A 21,717-nucleotide genomic window follows, 5' to 3' on the forward strand; every position below is an offset into this window, starting at 1 on the left:
ACGGGGCTTTATTGTTCACACACTGTGCTACTGGCTTGGGATGACTGTTATTATTTTGCTTGCTTATAGCACTGGCGCGGTATATGTAGACAGCAGGCTGTAGGTAGAAACTTTCATCTTCACTCGATTCACTGCACTGTTTACAAGCAGAACGATTTCCGATCCGATCGAGATGAAAAAGTAGATTTAAAACATGGCCTGGTAAAGTTTATGTTTCAAGGCAATAATTTTCATCTTTATTCCAGTTTTGGAGGGTACTGCGAATAATACTCGATTTTATTTTCAATTCTTTTGTTAAGATACTGTCCAATGCTTGGCATATGCGCATAACATCGATAGGTTTTGATAAGATTAAACATTAAAACTTTTTTTTAATTTTGATTATAGAGTTTTTAACCTCGGGGGTCATTCGCTTCTTGTCGGGTTGGAAAAATCTAACTCTATGTGCGGGGCTGGGAATCGAACCCAGGTGAGAGCTGCGTACAAGGAAATCGATTTACCCACTACGCTATGCCCGCCCCTAAAAACTCCAAAAAGTTGTGATTTAGATTAGAGATGCACCGAATAGTACTGTTCGGCTTTCAGCCAAATACCGAATATTTAATGTTTAATTATTCGGCGCACCGTATATTCGGCTTAAATAAAAATCGGCTGGTATTCGGCCCGAAAATTCGGTTGACCGATTATTCGGTGCATCTCTAATTTAGATATTTTAGATTAAAATAATCTAGGTTTGATACGCACCTGATAATTCCGAACCAAACCGAGTCCACCAGTATCGAATTTTATCTGAATGTAGGGTTTAAACCCCTAGAAATGACAGGATTGTTGTTCCAGCGCTTAATCGTTAAGTTCATGTGCCTCGATAGAAACAGTTTTCCAAATGCATGTTTACCCACACTTACGGTAAGACCGACGATTCGATGTTGTAGCTTCGAGAGGTGTGCGCATGATAATATAGTCATGTGATAACAACATCAATTTATGGGGTCAATTGCTGAACTCTCGAGTGGTGCAAATAAGGTTCAAAGTCTATTTACTTTGTTTAGTAGATGCGCTCTTAATCTGGTTTACTGGATGTTTTTCGTTCGCAGACATGTTGCATCATAACAATAATATTTACGCATCACGCTTTAAAATGTTTCTTTTTATTTTGTTTCTAATTATAGGGCACAAAAAACAATAAACACTAGAATCTCTTTGCCTGAATCTCTCTCTCAACCAAGCCATACCGTCAAGAGCGAACCCTGAAGATTAGAGCTCCACTCGAATATATATTACTTAAGCCTAAAGTACTATAATAGTCGAAATATCAAGTACAATACAATAACAAAAGAGCATAACCATGGCTGGACCAGAAATCACTTTTATCTTCCAATTTGGTAACCTGCGGGATATTGTAACCGTATCCAGCCAGGCGCTGACGCTGAAAAAGCTCAAGGATCTAGCCTGTGATTTTATCAATACTAAGGTGAGTGATATGAACGATTTAATCCAAATATTCTGTACACAATTGTGTGTTTTACAGATACCAGAAAACGGCCTCAATCGCCTTCCAGATCGTTTACTTCTGTTTCGACATGACTACAGCTCATCCAACGTTCTCCAGATGATTAATTCCGCCTCTGAGATTGTCGACGAAACGCTTGTTGAAGTTGTGCTAACCGCCAATCGTAAGCATCTCCAAATCTTCCCAACGCAACTTCCGCCTAACACAATTTCATTTCAGCTATCAGCGCACCGGGAGCGGACGACATTCCTCTCGTACGACCGCACGCCCTTGCCGTCCACTCGTACAAGGCACCCACATTTTGCGATTTTTGTGGCGAGATGCTGTTCGGCTTGGTTCGCCAGGGTCTCAAGTGTGAGGGTTGTAGTCAAAACTATCACAAGCGCTGTGTTATCAAAGTGCCAAACAACTGCAGCCGAGTGGAGCACACCGGAGCTCTGCTCGGCGTCGGTAATCGGCGTACATCGTCATCGTTGCTGCAACCACCGCGAAGCCCGTCGGCCGGATCGAGCAGTTCGCTGCTGTCGGACGATCAGGCAACCAGCGGATCCGGCTCACTGCTGGTAAGAAAGATGCAGCAGCTTATGAACGAGATAAAGAATTGATTGTACTGACCGATGGGTGTCTCTTAAAATCGAACTCTAGTAATTCCGTCCAGTGAAATGTTACTTAATTTATTCGCTAAACAATGGTATTTATATGATCGCTTGGCGACATTAACTTGGTGATGGTGCAAACTTCTTCTAGGTGATAGGATAGGACTGATAAATGACATTGAAACATTCCAAGGTTTCTCCTAAAATGGTAGACAATTTTTATTTTATGTCAGTTTTTGACTTGAATTATCACAGTATTCTTTTTGATTTGTATTATTTTATGTTATAATTATTTATTGGAATAAATAACTTCACAAAACTTCAGCTGTTCTTTTTCTTTTGTTGCAGAATGTCCATTATCAGTTCTATTCCTTAGAAAAAGTTAAAAAAAAATCATCTTCAGTTCAATATCCTTTTGCGGAAAGATTTTTGAAACAAATTTCGTTTGATTTGATTTATTCTAGCTAATTGAATTGCTTTCAAATTTTGTTTTTGTCGTGTTTGATCAGATATATTCGCCGCAATATATGACAAACCAAATGAAACATTTGAATCGACACAAACAGTCGATGTGGCACCCACGAATCTATACTCTGATGGAAAAAATGCGTAATATGCGAATGAATTTAATATCTCAAACGTTGGGAATGACACAAAATCAGGGAAAAATACTTCGCAGATTTTAACTTAAGCAAAATAATATTTGATTTTGTGTCATTTCGACCAAAATTACTGTGTATTTGCTCATTGTGCAATGGCGTCAAATAACTGTCTACCTTTTTTAACTTCGGCAGTGTTCAACTGAGAAAACTGATCGAATGATGAAAAGCTGACATGGTGGAATGAAAACTCGTGCAAAAAAACGCCCACTGATAGGAGGTCCTACAACCTTATCCATTCCAAAATACCAATTTGTGCACATAGATCTCCAAGGGCAAAATGCATGGTGTCAGAGTCTATAGTACTGTCAAAGTCCTAGCCTCTTCATCCCAAGTATGACGACAAGTCGGCCATCTAACATTTTTTTCTGGGTTTCCATTCCACCATTTCACCTATTTATCATTCAATCGTTTTCTCCCGTTGTGCATTGCCTGAGTAAAACAGGTATTGCCGACATCGTGTCAAAACAACTACATAAACGAAATAATCTATTCTATCTCATACCCCCCCACAGCTCAACGTTTCCAGTACCGGTTCTCAGGCGGCTCCACAGACTGGTAGCATTCGACAGAATCGATCCCCTTCCCTAGGCAGTCGCAGCGGTACCGTCGGTAGCATTAAGATACCTCATAGTTTCTCCATTCACACCTACACCCGTCCGACGGTTTGTCAGTACTGTAAAAAGCTTCTCCGAGGTTTGTTCAAGCAGGGCGTTCAGTGTCGGGATTGCCATTACAATGCGCACAAGAAATGTGTCGAACTGGCGCCCAAGGATTGTACCGGGGAAAACACCCAGCCAGTGGATCCACACGATGATCGCTGTTTGGTCGGCGATCGAGGTATGGTCTACAAGGAGGATGCCGGCGACGAGAGCGATCTCGAGGAAAACTCCTGTGCCGGTGGAATGAACAATAACAACAGTAGTAGCCAGCAGAACCGAAACGTGAATCTGTTCAACAGTGGTCCACCAGTCAAGATTAACGGTATGATTTCACCTCTACACGATGATGAATCGGCCGACTGTGGGAATCGACTAGAAGTGATATGCGAACAATCCCGACAATCAAGCGATTCTTCGTCATCACCCAGTGCTAACATACCACTGATGAGGATAGTTCAGTCGGTTAAACATACGAAGAGACGCGATGGTCGTGCAGTCAAAGAAGGATGGTTGGTACATTTTACCAACAAGGAGAAAACAGTGAAACGGCACTACTGGCGATTGGACTCGAAAGCAATAACGCTATTTGTGTCCGACCAGGGCACCAAGTACTACCGAGAGATTCCGCTAAACGAAATATTGACCGTGGATCCGGCAAGAAACATGCAGGGTGAGGTGCTGCACTGTTTCGAGATTCGAACCGCCAACGTGGATTATTTCGTCGGGCAGGACCCGCTATATAATCTCAAAGAAGGTAAGTTGCTTATTCTATACTCAAAGCATTTCTTAGCAAAACATCAACAATCTTTTCCAAATTTAGGCGATCCAATGCTATCACTTCCACCGCCTGACAGCGGTGTCGGAGCGTATCTAGCAAAAAGTTGGGAAACAGCCATCAAACAAGCACTGATGCCGGTGACAAGCACCCGATCCGAATCCAACAGTGGCGAACCGGAGGAAAAGGTTACCGATATGAGTCAGCTGTATCAAATTTTCCCCGATGAAGTTCTCGGTTCGGGTCAATTTGGAATCGTGTACGGGGGACTTCATCGGAAAACGCACCGGACGGTGGCTATTAAAGTGATCGACAAACTGCGATTCCCGACCAAGCAGGAAGCGCAGTTGAAAAATGAAGTCGCTATCTTGCAAAACCTGTCGCATGCCGGCGTTGTCAATCTGGAACGGATGTTTGAGACACCGGAAAGGATATTCGTGGTGATGGAAAAGCTGAAGGGTGACATGCTTGAAATGATTCTCTCGCACCACAATGGACGGTTAAGCGAGAGGGTTACCAAGTTTCTTATAACTCAAGTGAGTCGTTGTTGATGTCGGTGAAGAATTTTATATAATTTCTACTCCTTTACACCATTAGATTCTCGTTGCTCTCAAATATTTGCACAGCAGAAACATTGTACACTGTGATTTGAAACCGGAAAATGTGCTGCTCTCATCCGATAACGAGTTTCCACAGGTGAAACTGTGTGACTTTGGATTTGCTCGAATTATTGGCGAAAAATCTTTCCGGAGGTCGGTTGTTGGAACGCCCGCTTATTTAGGTAAGTATTTAGATATCAATTTCTATCCAATCATGTGAATATGTGCAGAGCAGTAGCCCGGTCTTCTGTCGCCCTTGGCGGAAGCTCAGTTTTGCGCCCCTTTGGTGTTAACTTTGGCTTTTTTTCAATCAGACTGTCGATTATTGTTTTATTATGTATATAGAAATGACATACTTATTCTGACTAAGTTAAAGGTAAAGCTTTCAACGCTCTACTTTTCTGGCTTCCGAACCGTGTCATATGGTTTTATAACGTGAAAAATTGAAAGTAAAACATCTACAATTATTTTTGGTTTGATGGATCCTGTGGACGCAGTTTGCTGCTGCGTGTTTCAATTTTTTCTTGGTGTTGAATCACCAGCTGCGTTATCCACTATAACACCAACTGACTTTTTTTTTGGGAACAGCTCATCCTCCTCCCCAGCTGAGGCTGTGAATCTATTCGCTGGTTTGCCCCTACATTGCTCCTTCAGAAGAGTATTTAGCAACGCTGCCATCGTGCAATATAAATATACCTCGCCTCGTTATTAGTGAGGCCGACGTCTTGGCTCTGGCTGCCGTTGATACGTCAAAAGGTTCTGGTCCAGATCGCCTATCGGCCCTGTTCATAAAAAGCTGCGCCCAAGCGCTAACTCTTCCGATGCGCTTCATCTTTAATCGTTCGCTAACTGAAGGGATTTTTCCTGCCGCATGGAAAGCAGCAGCCATCGTTTCTATTAATAAAGCTAGAAACATTCACAACGCCGCGAACTATAGAGGTATCTCACTACTAACTGTCTTGCTAAAGTCCTCGAAAAGTTAGTCTACAGTGTTACTTATGCAGCTACTTTCCACTTAAAAGCAGCACCAACATCGCAATCCGGAAACCACAGCGACTAGGATTTCCAGCTTGGCTGACTAATGGGTTGCAGTCCTATCTCTCTGATCGGTCCGTATTTGTTTGGATAAATAACTCGATTCTATAGTGCTTCAAGAAGACATATGCATGGTACAAGAGTAGTGTTTGCTTAACGGCATGGAAGTTAACGTTAAAAAAATGCCGCTATGAATATCGCCTACAAGGACGAGTTATAGAACGAATCGTTTCTATTCGTGACCTGGGATCTTTGATTGTAAGTTGAGTTTTTCCGAACAAATTACTGCAACAACCGCCAAAGCGCTTGGGATGCTACGCTTTCTAAAACCGAGCACTGCAGACTTCGACGATTTCTACGCACTAAAGTCTCTTTTTCTGTGCCATGATTAGAAGTGCTTTGGAGTACACGGTACAAGTGTGGGCGCCATATTATGCCGTTCAAAGTGATCGATTAGAGTGGGTGTAAAGATGTTTCGTGCGATTCGCTCTCAGGAACCTTCCATGGAACGATCCCGTCAGATTACCGCCATACACAGAGACAGATGTATGTTGCTTGATTTGTAGACTTTTGAGACCCGGCGCATCTTTCTGTATTTTAGTATTCGACTTGCTGTCGGGCAACATCGACAGCCCATATCTTCTGGCCAGCATCAGTTTGACTGTGTCTCCCCGTGCACTACGTAACCCCACTATGTTATGGATCTCCATTCACCGAGCTGTGTATGGTGAAAATAACCCAATGGACAGATGTTGCCGCAAATATAACGAGATTTGTTATGTGTTCGATTTAAACGTGTTCAAGAATAGATATAAGTCATTAATTAGAAACATGTAAGTCAAAATACGTCTGTACGGTAATTATCGAAGATTTAGAAATAAAATTAAAATTATTAGGTCTACCTTCTCTCACGCCCATGTAATCGCTATGATGCCGTTAAAAAATTTGTAGCAGCAATGCCTAAAATTTTAAAATTTGTTGGCGTCGCTAAATGCCCATCGCTTTTCTATTGTTCATGATCAGATACTCTTGTTGGTTTATTGTTCTTACGGGCCGCTATTTAGTCTTCTTTGACGTTGACTGCTTTGTTGGTTGTGCTGGTTGTTGATTTGCAGACATTAGGGACAGTCTTTGAGTGAGTGTTTGTTACTTCCTGATCCGCAATGAATATTTTAGCAACCTTTAGTGGTTTGACATAAATATATTGTGTGGTGGTGTACGATACAGTAGATGCATTTTCCACAACTGCTACGCAGGGTTTCCCATATTATGACGTCTGACTACAGAATTGGCACAGAGTGCGATCCCGGATGTGTAACCTTGTGTAATGCGTTTTGTGAGTTTATTAAACTGCCGCTCTACGCATAATTGCCCCATGTGTATAGGGAATTCCATAGCACATGGGACATTTATGCGTATAGCGGCAGTAAACTCCATTGAATTGATTAGAAAAATTAGATATGACGGATAGGTTTTGTCGGACGCATTCTCAATACATGAACAGCGTTGTAAGCACCTGAGACGAATTTCCTCTAACAGAGACCACCTCTCCGTATTTAATTAAGGGATTGTGCCAGATCGTGCAGTCTTACTTCGATTAAATCATTATGAATACATAATGCCGACTTTCGACAGTGTGCTACATGTTGTTTCACTTGATGCACTACTCTGCTTGAGTAATGCTCTTGAGCATAATCAGTACTTCCGCTATAAGCATAACTGTCCTATGTGATTCCATATACACATGGGGCAATTATGCGTATAGCGGTAGAGTACATTATGTTGGATATGGTTAAATTGCACTACACGAATAGAATGGCTGGGCAGCTACTTGCTCAAGATCAATACTCATCGCACCTTAATAGACCCCTCACAGACTACCAAGACTATTTTCTCTTGCACAATGTGCATCAGTCGGAGAAATTTCAGTCAATTTTTATCCTATTTCGAAGTATACAATAACAATGGTTTTAAGAAATGCAGAAACTAATTTTCAGAAAATCCTTCGCAAGTAATACGAAAAACTGGAGAGTTCCAGCCAGTTTCGGGTAAAGCCATCAGTATAGGGTATTAACTGTTAAGAAGCGTGCACTCCGAGAATTGCCGTGGTGATGTCACCATATATTAAATTCAACGCGACTTAAACAATATAAAAGATTTATTAATCGAGGTAAAACACGAGTACTACTATTGATGACTGACACAAGGCGTGTGTCGCTAGAAGTGCTGACGTGGCATCCGTTGCAGTGACAGCCCAGCTATCACAGAGGAGATCGGGTCCTGAGTTGATTAATGTGTGATCGAACTAGACGACGGTTCTGAAGCAAGACGTTGTACATTACGTTACCCAGCTTTTCGACAACGGTACCGGCAATCCAGCTCCAGATATTTTTGCGATAATTTTTTGCATTCACAGTATCGTTTTGTTTGAATGACCTTGTTTGCGGTGTCTGCTCTGTTGGTTCTGACGGGCGTTGTGGTGGGGAACGCAGTAGCTCAAGGCACGTTCGAATTCCACGATTAAACATTATCTCTGAAGGGGATAGTCCGTCTGGTGCTGACCGATTTGGAGTGCTTCGGTAAGTCAACAAAAACGTATCCAACGTATTCAATTTCATTGAACCTCTTCCCTCTCGTATTTTTTTAACCGTGCGCTTGAACGTGTCTACGATACGTTCTGCCTGACCATTCAATTGAGGGTGGAATGGCGCAGTAGTAATGTGTTCAATACCATTTGCAATGCAAAATACCGTAAACTTCGCACTCGTAAATTGGGCACCGTTATCTGACACCAATGTTTCTGGCATACCCGTACGGGCGAAGAGACGGCGCAGCATTCTGATAGTAGCCGTGCTGGTGATGCGGCGCGTTTGGATAATCTCTGGCCATTTCGAGTGCGAGTCCACCACAAGTAAATAGTAGTCACCATCTATGGGTCCAGCATAATCGACGTGAACTCGTTGCCATGTATGGGAGGGCTTGGACCAGACAACTGGTGGCACGTGTGCTGGTGATTCAGCAGCTGATGCACAGTGCGAACACCTTTTTACAAAATCTGCGATCTCGCCATCATGGGTCGGCCAATAAACGTAACTGCGCGAAATTGCCCTCATTCGCTGAATTCCTGGATGGCCTTGATGTAATTGGTCGAGACATCGCTTGCGTAGCTGATGTGGAATAGCAAGCCGCTCTCCGAAAAGGATACACCCCTGTACAGTCGTAAGAGATTCGCGCCGGTTGAAGAACCTTACCAACTCGCGATTTGCATCTGAGGGCCAGGTTTGTCATTTGCTCGCACAATGTGCCACAAAGAACGAAATACACCGGTGAAAAATAGAGCAGCACAAAAACACTGCGATGTGCAGAACGACCGCACAAAGAGAAACTTGAAAACGAAAAAAAGAAAGATCTGCTCACCAAGAGCTGCACAATTTCGTTCAAAGAGTTACCTTGAAGAGCCACTTTTTCGTGCCTCCCATCACTGGCAAGCAGGTAGGAAGACGAATCAAACTACAATTCAGATAAAGTTTGATCGGAAGAACGTTTTTAAAATGTTTTTTGATTGCCTTCTCTGCTTATGTGCGCGTGGGACCAGCACACATCGGAGTGAAGAGGTTTATTGTGAAAGAGAAGAGCGGTGGTTCGCATGAAAAGTGCAAAGAGCTATTTTCATTCTTCTCTTTATTTGCTCTGAGGTGCATTACATCCCTGCTGAGGGCAATATTTTTGGGTAGCCTTCTTGGACGAAACGGAAAACCTTCCTTAGAACAGGGTCCGTTCGAGTACCTTGCTGGACATCTTTAAAACAGATCGGAACAACTATGAGCGATTCAAATGCTACTGACCTGACATCATCTTCAAGCGAAATAGCTGCGATCACAAAATCTTCTTATGGTTTAACGTGGCGGTTAATAAGTCGAGCTAAAATGTCGGCATTGCCAAACTTATCTGTAGCCACGTACTCGATGGTAAAATCGTACATTAGCAGCGTTAGTGCCCAGCGCTGGAGACCATTGGCTGTGTAGACCAGGATTCCTTTTTTTAAACCGAAAATTCGGAGTAATAGTACATGGTCTGTTTGGAATCGAAATCGGCGACCAAAAATCATACGATGAAACTTCGTAACTGCGAATATTATGGCTAGTCCTTCACGATCAGGTTGGCTGTAATTAAGCTCTGGATGCGTGTTGGGCGACCTTCAATGATCCGTCCGGGAATCGATTGCAAATCGTCGCTCCTAGGCGGCCGACTGATGATGCATCGGCTGACACAATGACTTCTAACTTTGGATTATAGTGGGTCAGGAGAAAATCCGATGATAGAATTTGCTTGAATTTATTAAAAGCAGTCTGACACTCCGTCGTCCAATTGAAGTTGGCTTCTGACTTCAGCAATTCATCCAGAGGGTATCGAAGTGCTCGTATATTCGGAACGAACTTTCTATAAATATTTATGGCTCCAAGGAAAGAACGAACTTCAGATACATTCGTCGGTGCAGTCATGAGCTTGATAGTTTCTATTTTTGACGGGTCAGGGCGGATTCCGTGCTGATCGAGCAAATGGCCTAGATATTTTATCTGAGGACGCCCGAACGAACATTTTTCCAACCGAACTGTAAATCCAAACTCCTGAAGGCGTTGGAACAATGCCTTCAGATTCCGCCAACGCTCTTCTTCATTTTCTCCACCTACAATGATGTCATCGATGTAACCACACGTATGCTTGAGACCTGGTAACATGGTGTCCACAAGCTGTTGGAATGCTTCTGGTGCAGCTTTCACGCCGGACGCAAGACGATTTACTTTGTAGATGCCCCAATGAATATTGATGGAAAGAAGCATACTAGTTATCTCATCGACGCCAACCTGAAGATATGATTCCTACATGCCGATGATGCTGATCACTTTACAGTTGGTAAGCTTGACGAAAATGTCCTACGGCAACGGTAGCGGGTATTGATGCAGCTGGAGTGCGTCGTTCAGTCCTGTAGAATAGTCGCCGCAAATCCGAATACTACCATTGGCCTTCCGGACAACCACGATTGGAGCGGCCCGGTCCGATTTTGGTTTGATATGTTGCATATGCCACTGGACGTTTTGGTCGGAACACAGGTTTCTGGTCTGGCTTCAGGCCGAGCTTCACCGTTGCTCTTGTGCACCCTCCCAAAGTTGTACTGAAGACTTGAGGAAAATCAGCTTTGAGTTTGTCAACCATAGTGTTGGAAGTAAAGAAATTTATTTATTTATTTATTTGACACGGCCCAATGTGTTAGCTTGACGAAATCGTCAATCTTAAATAATAGCATTGAGTAAAAATTTAAACTCGTATATTATTGAGTGGCAATCAGATATTGTTCTTGCAAATTTGCTATTGCGGTGGAGACATAGTTTCTCCGCCTACCGCATACGTTATCGTATGCGTTAACGCCGCTTATGTGCAGAAGTGTGAATCCATTTTTTACACATTTTTTTCTCGCTGAAGGTGTTGGCTATTGATTTGGTAGTACTGGCCGCAGTTTTTTACAGTTGTCATTATTGTTCGAACACGCTCACAAAATTAGCAATCGTTTGTGGTCGAAATTATTGGATTTGTTTACCATATATAAGTAACTTCAAGCGGCTTCCCTGCACGGTTTGCCGTAGTAGGCCGTCTTATCACAGAACTGGCACGTTCGAATCTGTTCTTGATAAGTGCAAAGCGTGGTATGTGAAATGATAGTGCCATGTGTTTTGTATCGTAGAGTCGATGTCCCTGTGCATCGATTTTCCCATCAAGGCATGATTCTAACAATATCACACTCAACGATGTATTGTAGGTTATTTTTTTGCACAAGGGCCAATTGAACGTTATAATTTTACTATATCGACGGAGACGGCTATAAAAGTGATTTGTTTACTTTCTTACTATCCAGTTGTATCCAAGTTCACACGTTACGTCAGCAATATATTCGACGATAAATAGCGACCAGCATAATTTGAAAAGAAACCAAAATAAATGTTCATCTAGTCGTATCAAAATAGTTAACCGTGTTTTTTCACGCAGCCCCGGAAGTCCTACGAAACAAAGGTTATAATCGCTCGCTGGATATGTGGAGTGTCGGAGTCATCATCTATGTAAGCCTGAGCGGCACATTTCCTTTCAACGAGGATGAGGATATCAACGATCAAATTCAAAACGCTGCCTTCATGTACCCCCCGAACCCCTGGAAGGAAATTTCGTCCGACGGTACCTTACCGCATTACAAAAATCAACTCGCAGCTAATTTCTTTCTTTCATCCCCAGCAATCGATCTCATCAACAACCTGCTACAGGTGAAGCAGCGCAAACGATTTACGGTGGACAAAAGCCTGCTACACTGTTGGCTGCAAGATCTGCAAACTTGGAACGATCTGAGAAGCCTGGAGGTCCAGGTAGGGCTACGGTATCTAACACACGAATCGGACGATGCCCGCTGGGGTGCATCACTGGTAGGCGGTGGCATCCCTTGACCAGAAACTGTAGAAGCATCGAACGGCGGTACCGCAGTTGCCGGCAATTGCGGCGGCGGCGGCGGTGGAGGCAGCAGTAGTAACAGCAACAATAGCATCTGCAGCAATCAACCCTCGCCCAAGATGAATGACTTCCGCGGCAAAGCGTTCAAGTGGGTACGGGGGCGCCTTTGTCGGTTAATCAAGGCCTAGGAAATACCACCAGTAGCGAGTAGGTATTACGTACATTTACTTACAAAAACGAGTGAGATTCGCGGAGGAAACTATCTCCTGTGCAGCATTTGCCCCTTCAACGTTGGAGCAAGCCGTTATTGTATTGTCATAATTTAAAACTAGCCGTTTGAACTTGGCACTCCTGTGAATTGGGAGTTCTAGATATTGTAATTTAACAGTTCAAATTTGACGAGAAAACTTTTAACTTCTTATTGGTAGTTAAACAGTTGAATCAATCATATACATATACTTAGTAAAAAAAAAGAGTAAGTGATTGCAAATAACTTCTTATATGAACAAACAAAACAACAATTTAAAGGAATTGATAACTTTTAAACCACTATAATGATTTATGTCCTTGCTAAAACTTTCACTGAGCGCGTAGATTATTTGAACCGCTGTTAAATATTGCAAAATTCATCTTAATATGCTGAGAAAATTACCCTACTTTTACATCAGATCTGAATGAAATTAAACTGACACAGGACCGATTCTGGTGTTAGAAGACTCTACGTTTCGTTTGCAGAAGGTATGTTGTACCATTTTTGTTCCGTACTAGGTACCTGTTGTTAGCTTTGATCTGTAGTTTCGAATGTCATCTTTTTTAACTCTTTTATGTAAAATATGAATTATCTGACATAATTTGCTTTAAACTTTATATTTCACTTGTCGTCTCTGGTAATATACCGAACAAAATTCGATTGACCTTAGCCATCAGACTTTAAGCAACCATATATTCTGCATCTCACGGTTTGAAGCTCGGTTTTTAGAGCAATTGCATTTTGATAGGTCTTTTTTAAAGTTTTTTTTTGGTTTTTGTTCAATATAAATGTTCCTGAGGTATTTTGGAATAAGCTTATTTGAAAATTCTGTACACTTTCCGGCACGTCTGGTCATGCGGCTCAAGTCCTAAAGTGGCCATACTGTCTCTCCTAATCCGTGACGTCTACTTAATTTAGTTACATCTCTACTTAATTACGACGAATTGATTTCAGTTGTACATAGCAAATATTGGCTATTGCACTTACGGCCAATTTCTTCACGCTGAAAACCAATTTTTGGGTTGCTTGTGACCAATTAGCCGGAAATTGGTTTTCATCCAAGAGAATAAATTGACCGTTAGAGTTGCGTAAACTAGATTATAGACAACCCAGTCAAACCAATTCCGGAACCGGTTCGGAATGGCTGGAATTCATATAGAAGTCATTCAGGATTCCAAAATATTTAACCGGGAATAAGCTCTGAACAACGATTTTATAATGAGATTTTTGGAACTAATTAGTCGGAAAAACTGACTAGGAAACATAAAGTTTAAAGCAAATCATACCAATTGTAATGATCTATACCTAGAGATGATCGGACAACAGGTAACTTACGAAAAATACTCTACATGGCATGTGCTTCGCTGCTTAAATTTAAAAAAAATCGTACTACCAGTTTTATTCTTAGTTTTAAATGAAAACTTTGATGTTGTTTTAGTGGATTGGAACAAGCAATGAATGTAAAATAAAATTAAGTTTTATTTTTATTTTTAGTATGGTTTACAGGAGAATCATCACAATCAATCTGTATTATTGTTACGAAACATAACATTCCTTAGTATCCTGAACTTTGTTTATACTCTAAGTCTTTCTGAGGAAATAAAATTTATTTTGTTTTATTTTATGAAAAATCGTTTTACGATGAATAAGAAAGAAAACGGTTGGTTTCATATTGGAAAATCATCATTTTTTTTCATACTGCATGCAATACCTTTCTCATCAAACTTTAAAGTGCCTAAAAATAGCAAGGATGTGTCAAATTCAAATCTTACTAATGCTATACGGTAAATAATAACGCTATTTCTCACAGTCTATATTCTATATTAATTCATTTAGCTAGCTAGTGAATATAATAGTAATTTAGTAGCTTTCAGTTAATCAGGCGTCCATACTAGTAATAATAGTAGAAGTAGTTTTATTATTGCTAACTTCTGTTGATCAATTCACATCATCACATACGAATTAATTGAATTGACTTTAAATTTACTAAAAAGCAAAGGCATGAATTAACTTTTGATTCTTTGCGCTATACTTCCTTCACTACACAACAATCCAAATTGTCCAATCTGTACAGGAAATTTTGATTGATAGACAGCAGAGATGAACAATAAATAACGTGTAGTGTATCGTTCTGTTTAGACTAAGCGTTTTAATTAACACATTTTAATCCTTCCATGGCCATAGTTTATTGAACCATTTGGGCATTGTTATTTAGTAGGCAACAGATCGTTTAAACAGAGATTGGGGAGGCAAATAAACGACCTCTGCTTCAAGGTAACGCAATAAAGTAGAAAAGCGAGATCTCAGTGTGCATAATCTAATCGTCAGAAATCTCAATAGTTTCGACGCTGATAAAAATTAATCAATGGGTCAGCCTAAAGTTGTTCCACACGGTGATGGATCAACACAGCTTAAAAATGTGTGCCAAATTAAAGTCGAATACTTCATGTTCTTCAGACCGTAGGTTTTCGCTTATTTTGGTGTAAAACGTTTCCTCGGCCATGTTTAATTATGCGAATCCCTGTACCATGTACCCTGTTGGCTACAGCGCCATTTCGCCAATGCCGAGCATATCGTAGAGCTCCATCTTTGTCGGTCTTGTGCGGCGTCCTTCCAGATCCCCCTCACATTCAGGGATCTCAGGTCTATTACATCCCACTTCAAAGGAGATCGGGTCAGTGAACCTACGGAGTTTCGGCTATTAAAACAAACGCACTGTTTCAGGTTCAATAAACTTATGCCGCTCGAGTGTAGCTGAGCGGTAGCTATTTGAAACTATTATATATGTGTTTGTTTACATTTCGATACTGCTCGCCGCAGTATATAAGAGCACTGTAGACTGGGTTTAGCATTTGCTAAGCCCTTTCATGAACACAACAAGGTCCTCTTCCACGGCGTACAACCAACGTGTTCGTGACCTCCCACGAAATCGGCGTCCTCTTCCTGGCTCCCTGCTTCATGCGTCTGCGCCATACACCATTTTCACATATCCTTCCCAGTATTGGCCGCATAACTACGCTCACAGACTCCGAATGCTCTCCTATCTGCCCCCCTCAGCGTCCACGCTTCGTGGCCATAAAGAGCGACAGGCAGAATCAGTGTCTTGTATAAGGCGAATTTTGTTGACGTTTGCAGGTTGCGGGACCTAAGCTGGTTAGACTATAACAGGCCACGTAACCAGAGAAACATCGTTGTCGCAACTCACAACGGTACCAAGAAAAAACGAATTCTTCGACCACTTCAAACAAGTCACCATCAAGCACTGCCTCGTAATCAACACCACTAGACCTGCCTCTCTCTCTACCCGCGACCATGCACTTTGTCTTGGCTGAGTTTATGACTAAGCAGGGTTGGGAAAACCGGAGGATTTTAAAAAACCGGTATTTTCGGTATTGAAAATGAAAAAACCGGTAAAACCGGTAAAAACCGGTATTTAAAAAAATACAAACTGTGTTAACAAAATAATCGCTCAGCGTACAAAGCCAATTGGGCATTTGATCATTTAACAGAGAACATGATTGGTTCTTACAGTACTCCAATATCGAATAAGCTTTATGAATGTTGATTTGATTACTCTTATGGTATTATGATCTTTTTTTAAGTCCACATTAAGGGGCGGGAATATCGTAGTTGGTAAATCGATTGCCTTATGCGCAGCTCACCTGGGTTCGATTCTCAATCCCGCAAAGAGGGTTAGAAATTTTTCTAACTCAAAAAGAGAGCCATATAACCCTAAGATTAAAACCTCTATAATCAAAATAAAAAATGGGATGTGATTCAGCATCTGGTTTGTGTATCGTAGTATGCAAAGTGTCGTTGCTTATTAGTCCCAAAAGCACATTGATTAACTAGCTGCAGTAAGCGTTCCGAGATTTTAAAAACAAATACATAGAAAATCAGACCTGAAGTTATTGTTTTCTGGTTACCCAAATGCTCGGACGTGAAGGTGATGTTTACCATAAATTGGAACGGGTATCGAAAACGAAAACGCTATAGGTCAGGTTGATCAAGATCAAATTTGTCACTGGTATCCAAAAGTGTCATTCGAACACTCATACTCAATTTATGAAACAGCTTGAGCATAAATTCCGCATTGTCTTAAAAACCAGTGCTTTGTAACAATCTTCTTTTGATTTCATTTCAACGTATTTTCATCAGATTTGCCAGTAGTGTGAATAAATTCAATACAAAATGGAGTATGGGTATATGGAGTTGATTGATTTTGTCTTGCAGATTTTCTTGTTCCTCCATATTTTGATAAGTTTTATTTGACATGTGGAATTTTTTCGGGTTGTTATCGCTGCTTACATAAGCACTATTCCCCTGCTTATATCATTATTAAAAAAGTCCTAAAACAGGCAAACTTACTGTGCATGGCACCTAATTTGAAAACACAGCAAGTGAAAAGCTTTTTAAAGCGTTTCAAAGCTGTGCAACAATAAAACCCTTTTGTTAAATAGTCCTTCCTACCAAATTACCGAAAATACCGGTTTTTCATTCTTATAAAACCGGTATTTCGGTATAGGATATTTGGACGGTTTTACCGGTTTTCGATAACGGTAAAACCGGTACTCCCAACCCTATGACTAAGCCTATCCTCTCTCTCTCTCTCTCTCTCTCTCTCTCTCTCTCTCTCTCTCTCTCTCTCTCTCTCTCTCTCTCTCTCTCTCTTAAAAGGCAGGAAGGCCTCTTCCACTACTCTACGATCGATTTCAATTTCATCAATATCTTCCGCATCTTTGCGGTCTCAGTCTGCTTGATACGCGACAGTATTTTGTACGCCGAGTTCAGGAGAGGTATCCCCCTGTAATTAGCGCACTCCAGTCTGTACACTTTCTTGTAGACGGGGAAAATGAGTCTATCGTGCCAACTAGCAGGCAATTCTTCGTCCGCCTATATTCTTAGAATAATGCGGTAGATTATTTGGTGCAGCTGCTCACTACCGTGTTTGAGAAGTTCAACCGGGATCTCGTCCTTCCCAGCAGCTTTACCGGCTTTCAGCTCGCGCAGTGTTCTTAACCTCGTCTAATGTTGGTGGATCCACAGCTTGTCCGTCATTTTCAATGCTTATCCTATTACTAGATACACTTTCACTTCCGCCATTCAACAAAACCTCGAAATGCTCCTTCCACCTGGCAGCAACCATTGTTTTGTCTGTCAGCAAATTTCCCTCTCAGTCATTGTACATGACGGGCACTGGCGCTGACTTTTGCCGCGCACCGTTGACAGTAGCATAACCGCATATCATTCCGGTTCACGCTTTCTTGCGCTTCACTTTCTTCGTGCTGCCTTTTCTTTTCGCGGTGGATTCGTTTCTCGGCACTTTTCGCTTCCTCGTACAGCTCTCTGTTGAGGCGTGTACCAACCACTAGCATCCAGCTTCTAACCGCATTCTTCTCGTTCGTCACTCTCTGGTACTCTTCATCGAACCAACCGCTTTGTTGGCGCCGCTGAGAGCTGTACCTGTACACTTCACGCACCGTTATAGTCACAGTTCCGTGGATAGACTCCCATACGCTGTTGACATTGCCAGTTACGTCGGGATCATCTATCCGCTTATCCAGCTTCTGGCGATACTAAGTTGCTACACCTTTAGCCGAAATACGTTGGATATTGAATCGCATCGTTCTATTGTCCCTTGATCTCGTGGCGCTCGAATCTTTGCTACTACGAGATAATGATCCGAGTCGATGTTTGGCCCTCTGAAGGTCCACACATCAATGACGTCGAAGAAATGCCGTCCATCTACCAGTACGTCATCTATTTCTGAAAAAAATTCCACTTGGGTGCCAGGTGTGCTTCCGGATATCCTTACGTGTAAAATAGGTACTACTGATAGCCTTCCCCCTAGCAGCAGCGAAAGTTACAAGCCGCAGGCCATTATCATTGGTAGCAGAATGAAGGCTCTACGCACCAATAATTGGGTGAAAGAACTGCTCCCTCTCATCCTGTGCATTTGCATCTCAATTATGCAAATAACAGTAATGAAATACTATTCTAATATTATTCTCAACAATTTTACTGAAGACACTACACCTCTAAATAATCTTTTTTGTCTTTCTCAATAGAAAGGTATTGCAATTGCCCTGAAAACCGACTATTTAACGGAGGCCCGGGGGGCCGAGTGACATATACCATTCGATTCAGTTTGTCGAGTTCGGCAAATGTATGTGTTTTTTTATAGCAAGGTTTAAAAAGCTTCAAAAGCGTGGTCTGTAGTGTATTGGCACTTACTTTTTACGCACTTCTTCCTCACGGAACTACGTCATTGTATTACATCGTGGGGGGGGGGATCGTTGTGCTTTCGTCGCACCTCTTTCTTCTGCTCTATCTCCGAGCCTCACTTGGCTCATGTAGTGGCTCGATCTATGAACTTTGATTTAACTCTCGGCTCTTCTCTTGCTTCTTGTCTCCATCTATTACGTCGCCGTTTAGCTCTCGTCCTCGAGAGCCGTTAAGGTGCTGAATCTTTGAGCCATTTAACTCATGTTTCCGTGAGTCATTCAGCGTCTGGCCTTATTACGATCTACTTCAATTGTTCCCAACGGTGAACTCACCCTATTCCGACCGATAGCTCGCCGACGGCAGAATTTCCCCCGACACCGATACTCGCTTCCTTGAGCTATTTAGCTCCCAGCCCTGTCGAGATCGCCTCGGGTAGTATCCTAGTCTGACTGAGAGATCCCCGGCAATGGAATTTCTCTCGGTACCGTTTGTTTCGTGAGCCAATTAGCTCCCTATTTCGTCAAGATTCCGTCGGGTAGTCCAAGGCGGCGAACCTACTCCACCGTGAATTCCCCGGCGGTAGATTGCTCCCGATACCGATGTATCTTTCTGTGCGCCATTTAGCTCCCCGCTCCGTCTACTCAGTCTAGTACCCGGCGGTGGACCTAGCCTACTCAACGGGCCAGCCAGTAGGTGCTGAGGTCCATCCAGCGATTCCAGGTGGAGCATAACTTCCTGTTCACTGGCGTTCCAACGACCCACTGCTAGCTATTCGACACGGTCTATTTGGTCAAATCTCAGGCGGTATATCTAGCCTACTCACGAGCTACCCGGTAGAGTGTCGAGGTCGGTCCGGCGATTCCGGTGAAGCCTGATGTCCGGTTCACTGGTGCCCCGACGATCCAAGCCCGGTGCTATATCGCGTAGTACTCAACTGGTTCCCAGCGGTGGAATCTCTCCCGAAACCCTGTTTGTTGTATCCCGGCGGCGTTCTAACAAATGGCGCTACTTTGTTGCTCCCTTCGCCATTTCCTCTGCAGCTCGGAGAGTATACTCGTAGCCACTCTGTTGAAAGCGTCCCAAATATGCTCATCGCGGCACATCTCTTCGACGATATTGTCCACTGTTATATCAGGCATACCTCTTCGGACTTCTTTGAACCTAGTGCATTCGAAGACCGCTTGTTCCGGTGTCTCTTGTAGGTCCATACACTCCGGGCAAAGAGGTGACGAAGTATGTCCAAACTGATGCAGGTACTTCCGGAAACATCCGTACCCGAACAAAAACTGCCTCAAATTGAACCTCTCCATGTTTCCTATGTACCCAAGCAGATAGATTTGGGAGTGAGACGTTGTCCCACTCTTGTTGCCACTTAGCCAACGAGTCCGCTCGGACCGGTCTCCTTGGACTACGTGCATTTCTCCACTGGTAGCACTCCACGTCCTCAGCTAGAGTGATGCAGATGGGAATCATCCCGGCAATTACGCATACCGCCTCCAACGATATCGTTCTGTACGCACTCGCGACACGAACAGCCATTAGGCGATACGTGCTTGTCAACTTCGTCCGGTTCCGCTTTGAGTTCAGTGCAGCAGCCCAGGCTAGTACGCTATACCTCAGTATTGAGGATGAGACACCCGTCAGGAGACGTTTCGTGCTGCCGTTTGCTCCTCCGTGATTCGACATGATCCTTGCCAATACGTTAGTTGTCCTCGCAGCCTTCTCATATACATAGTCGACACGGCTGTTGTAATTTAACCGATCGTCGACCATCACGCCCAGGTGCTTCAGCGTACGCATCGATGGGATGGATTGTCCCCCGATGCTGATCTCGACAGGCTGGATTTTTTTACAGTTGCTGACCAGCACTACCTCGGTCTTGTGGTGAGCCAGCTACAATTTGACATCAGCCATCCAGGTTTCCACGAAGTTTATCGTCTCAGCCATCAACATCTCCACCTCCTCAAGGGTCTCGCCGGTTATTGTCAGGACAACATCATCAGCAAAGCCGACTCCCTCAACTCCCCTGGGCAGTTCCAGTGTTAACACCCCGTTGTACATTATATTCCAGAGCGTCCCGCCGTGACCCTCATCGACCTCTGCCCTATGTTCGTTTCACTCGGTTCTGGAAGCAACTTTTCAGAACCTTACATATATAGTCCGGAACCAGCATTCTGTGTAGCGCTACGGCGCTAGCCACCCAGCTAGCACTGTTGAACGCGTTCTTCACGTCTATCGTTACCACGGCGCAGTAGCGATTACCCCTTCTCTTTTGCTTCAATGCTTTCCCGCGCTCGCCTTGACTGTGCGGATGGCGTCCACCGTCGATATCCCGTCCCGGAACCCGAGCTGCCTTTGCGATAGTCCGTTCTCACTTTCAGAGTAGGTCGTCAGCCTGTTGAAGATGACCCCTTCCAGGACCTTACCGAGAGTATCCATTAACAGTTACAAGGATCAGCTCTAGAACTGAAGTTATTGCAATTAGTCTGATTGGATTCCGATAGAGCAGTGCTGCCAAGGAAAGTTTACGTTGTCAACGGAAAATAAATTTTTCCTATATCTTCGTTATGTTGCAATATTATTGAAAACTGATAAAACTTACCAATTTAGACTGTCCCTAGCGGGGTTTTCCACGCAATTGGGCTGTTGTAAATATTCTAGGAGAATTGTATTGAGCATTGGAAGGAAAAAAAATGAGCAGCTTCTAGCACTGCGAGAGAAGCAACTATCTTTATGAAAAAAGGCTTTTCGTGTTTCTGGACACCACCGTTTACAAGGAAAAATATTTTTGAAACCCTATACATACACTAGAAAAAGTTGGGTATGAAAGGGTTAAAATATTAATTATTATAAATGGCAAAAGTAACTCCAATTTCAACTTTAACGCTTTTATCAGAAAATACGTCATTTTTAA

At 42.7% G+C, this 21,717-nt stretch overlaps 1 protein-coding gene across 1 annotated transcript in view; it reads left to right on the plus strand.

Annotated features, from left to right (window-relative positions):
- Positions 1 to 13,675, plus strand: part of LOC131681130 (serine/threonine-protein kinase D1) — a 31,928-nt gene extending 18,253 nt beyond the window's left edge. The window contains exons 2-9 of the mRNA XM_058961843.1: positions 1,170 to 1,471; positions 1,529 to 1,673; positions 1,730 to 2,073; positions 3,281 to 4,181; positions 4,248 to 4,738; positions 4,800 to 4,983; positions 11,879 to 12,061; positions 12,119 to 13,675. Of these exons, the coding sequence (XP_058817826.1) occupies positions 1,346 to 1,471; positions 1,529 to 1,673; positions 1,730 to 2,073; positions 3,281 to 4,181; positions 4,248 to 4,738; positions 4,800 to 4,983; positions 11,879 to 12,061; positions 12,119 to 12,324 (2,580 nt within the window). The 5' untranslated portion in view covers positions 1,170 to 1,345 and the 3' untranslated portion in view covers positions 12,325 to 13,675. The remainder of the gene's footprint in view (positions 1 to 1,169; positions 1,472 to 1,528; positions 1,674 to 1,729; positions 2,074 to 3,280; positions 4,182 to 4,247; positions 4,739 to 4,799; positions 4,984 to 11,878; positions 12,062 to 12,118) is intronic.
- Positions 13,676 to 21,717: the final 8,042 nt, after the last annotated feature.

This window comes from Topomyia yanbarensis, chromosome 1, assembly GCF_030247195.1.
Source record: "Topomyia yanbarensis strain Yona2022 chromosome 1, ASM3024719v1, whole genome shotgun sequence".
Lineage (NCBI taxonomy): Eukaryota > Metazoa > Arthropoda > Insecta > Diptera > Culicidae > Topomyia > Topomyia yanbarensis.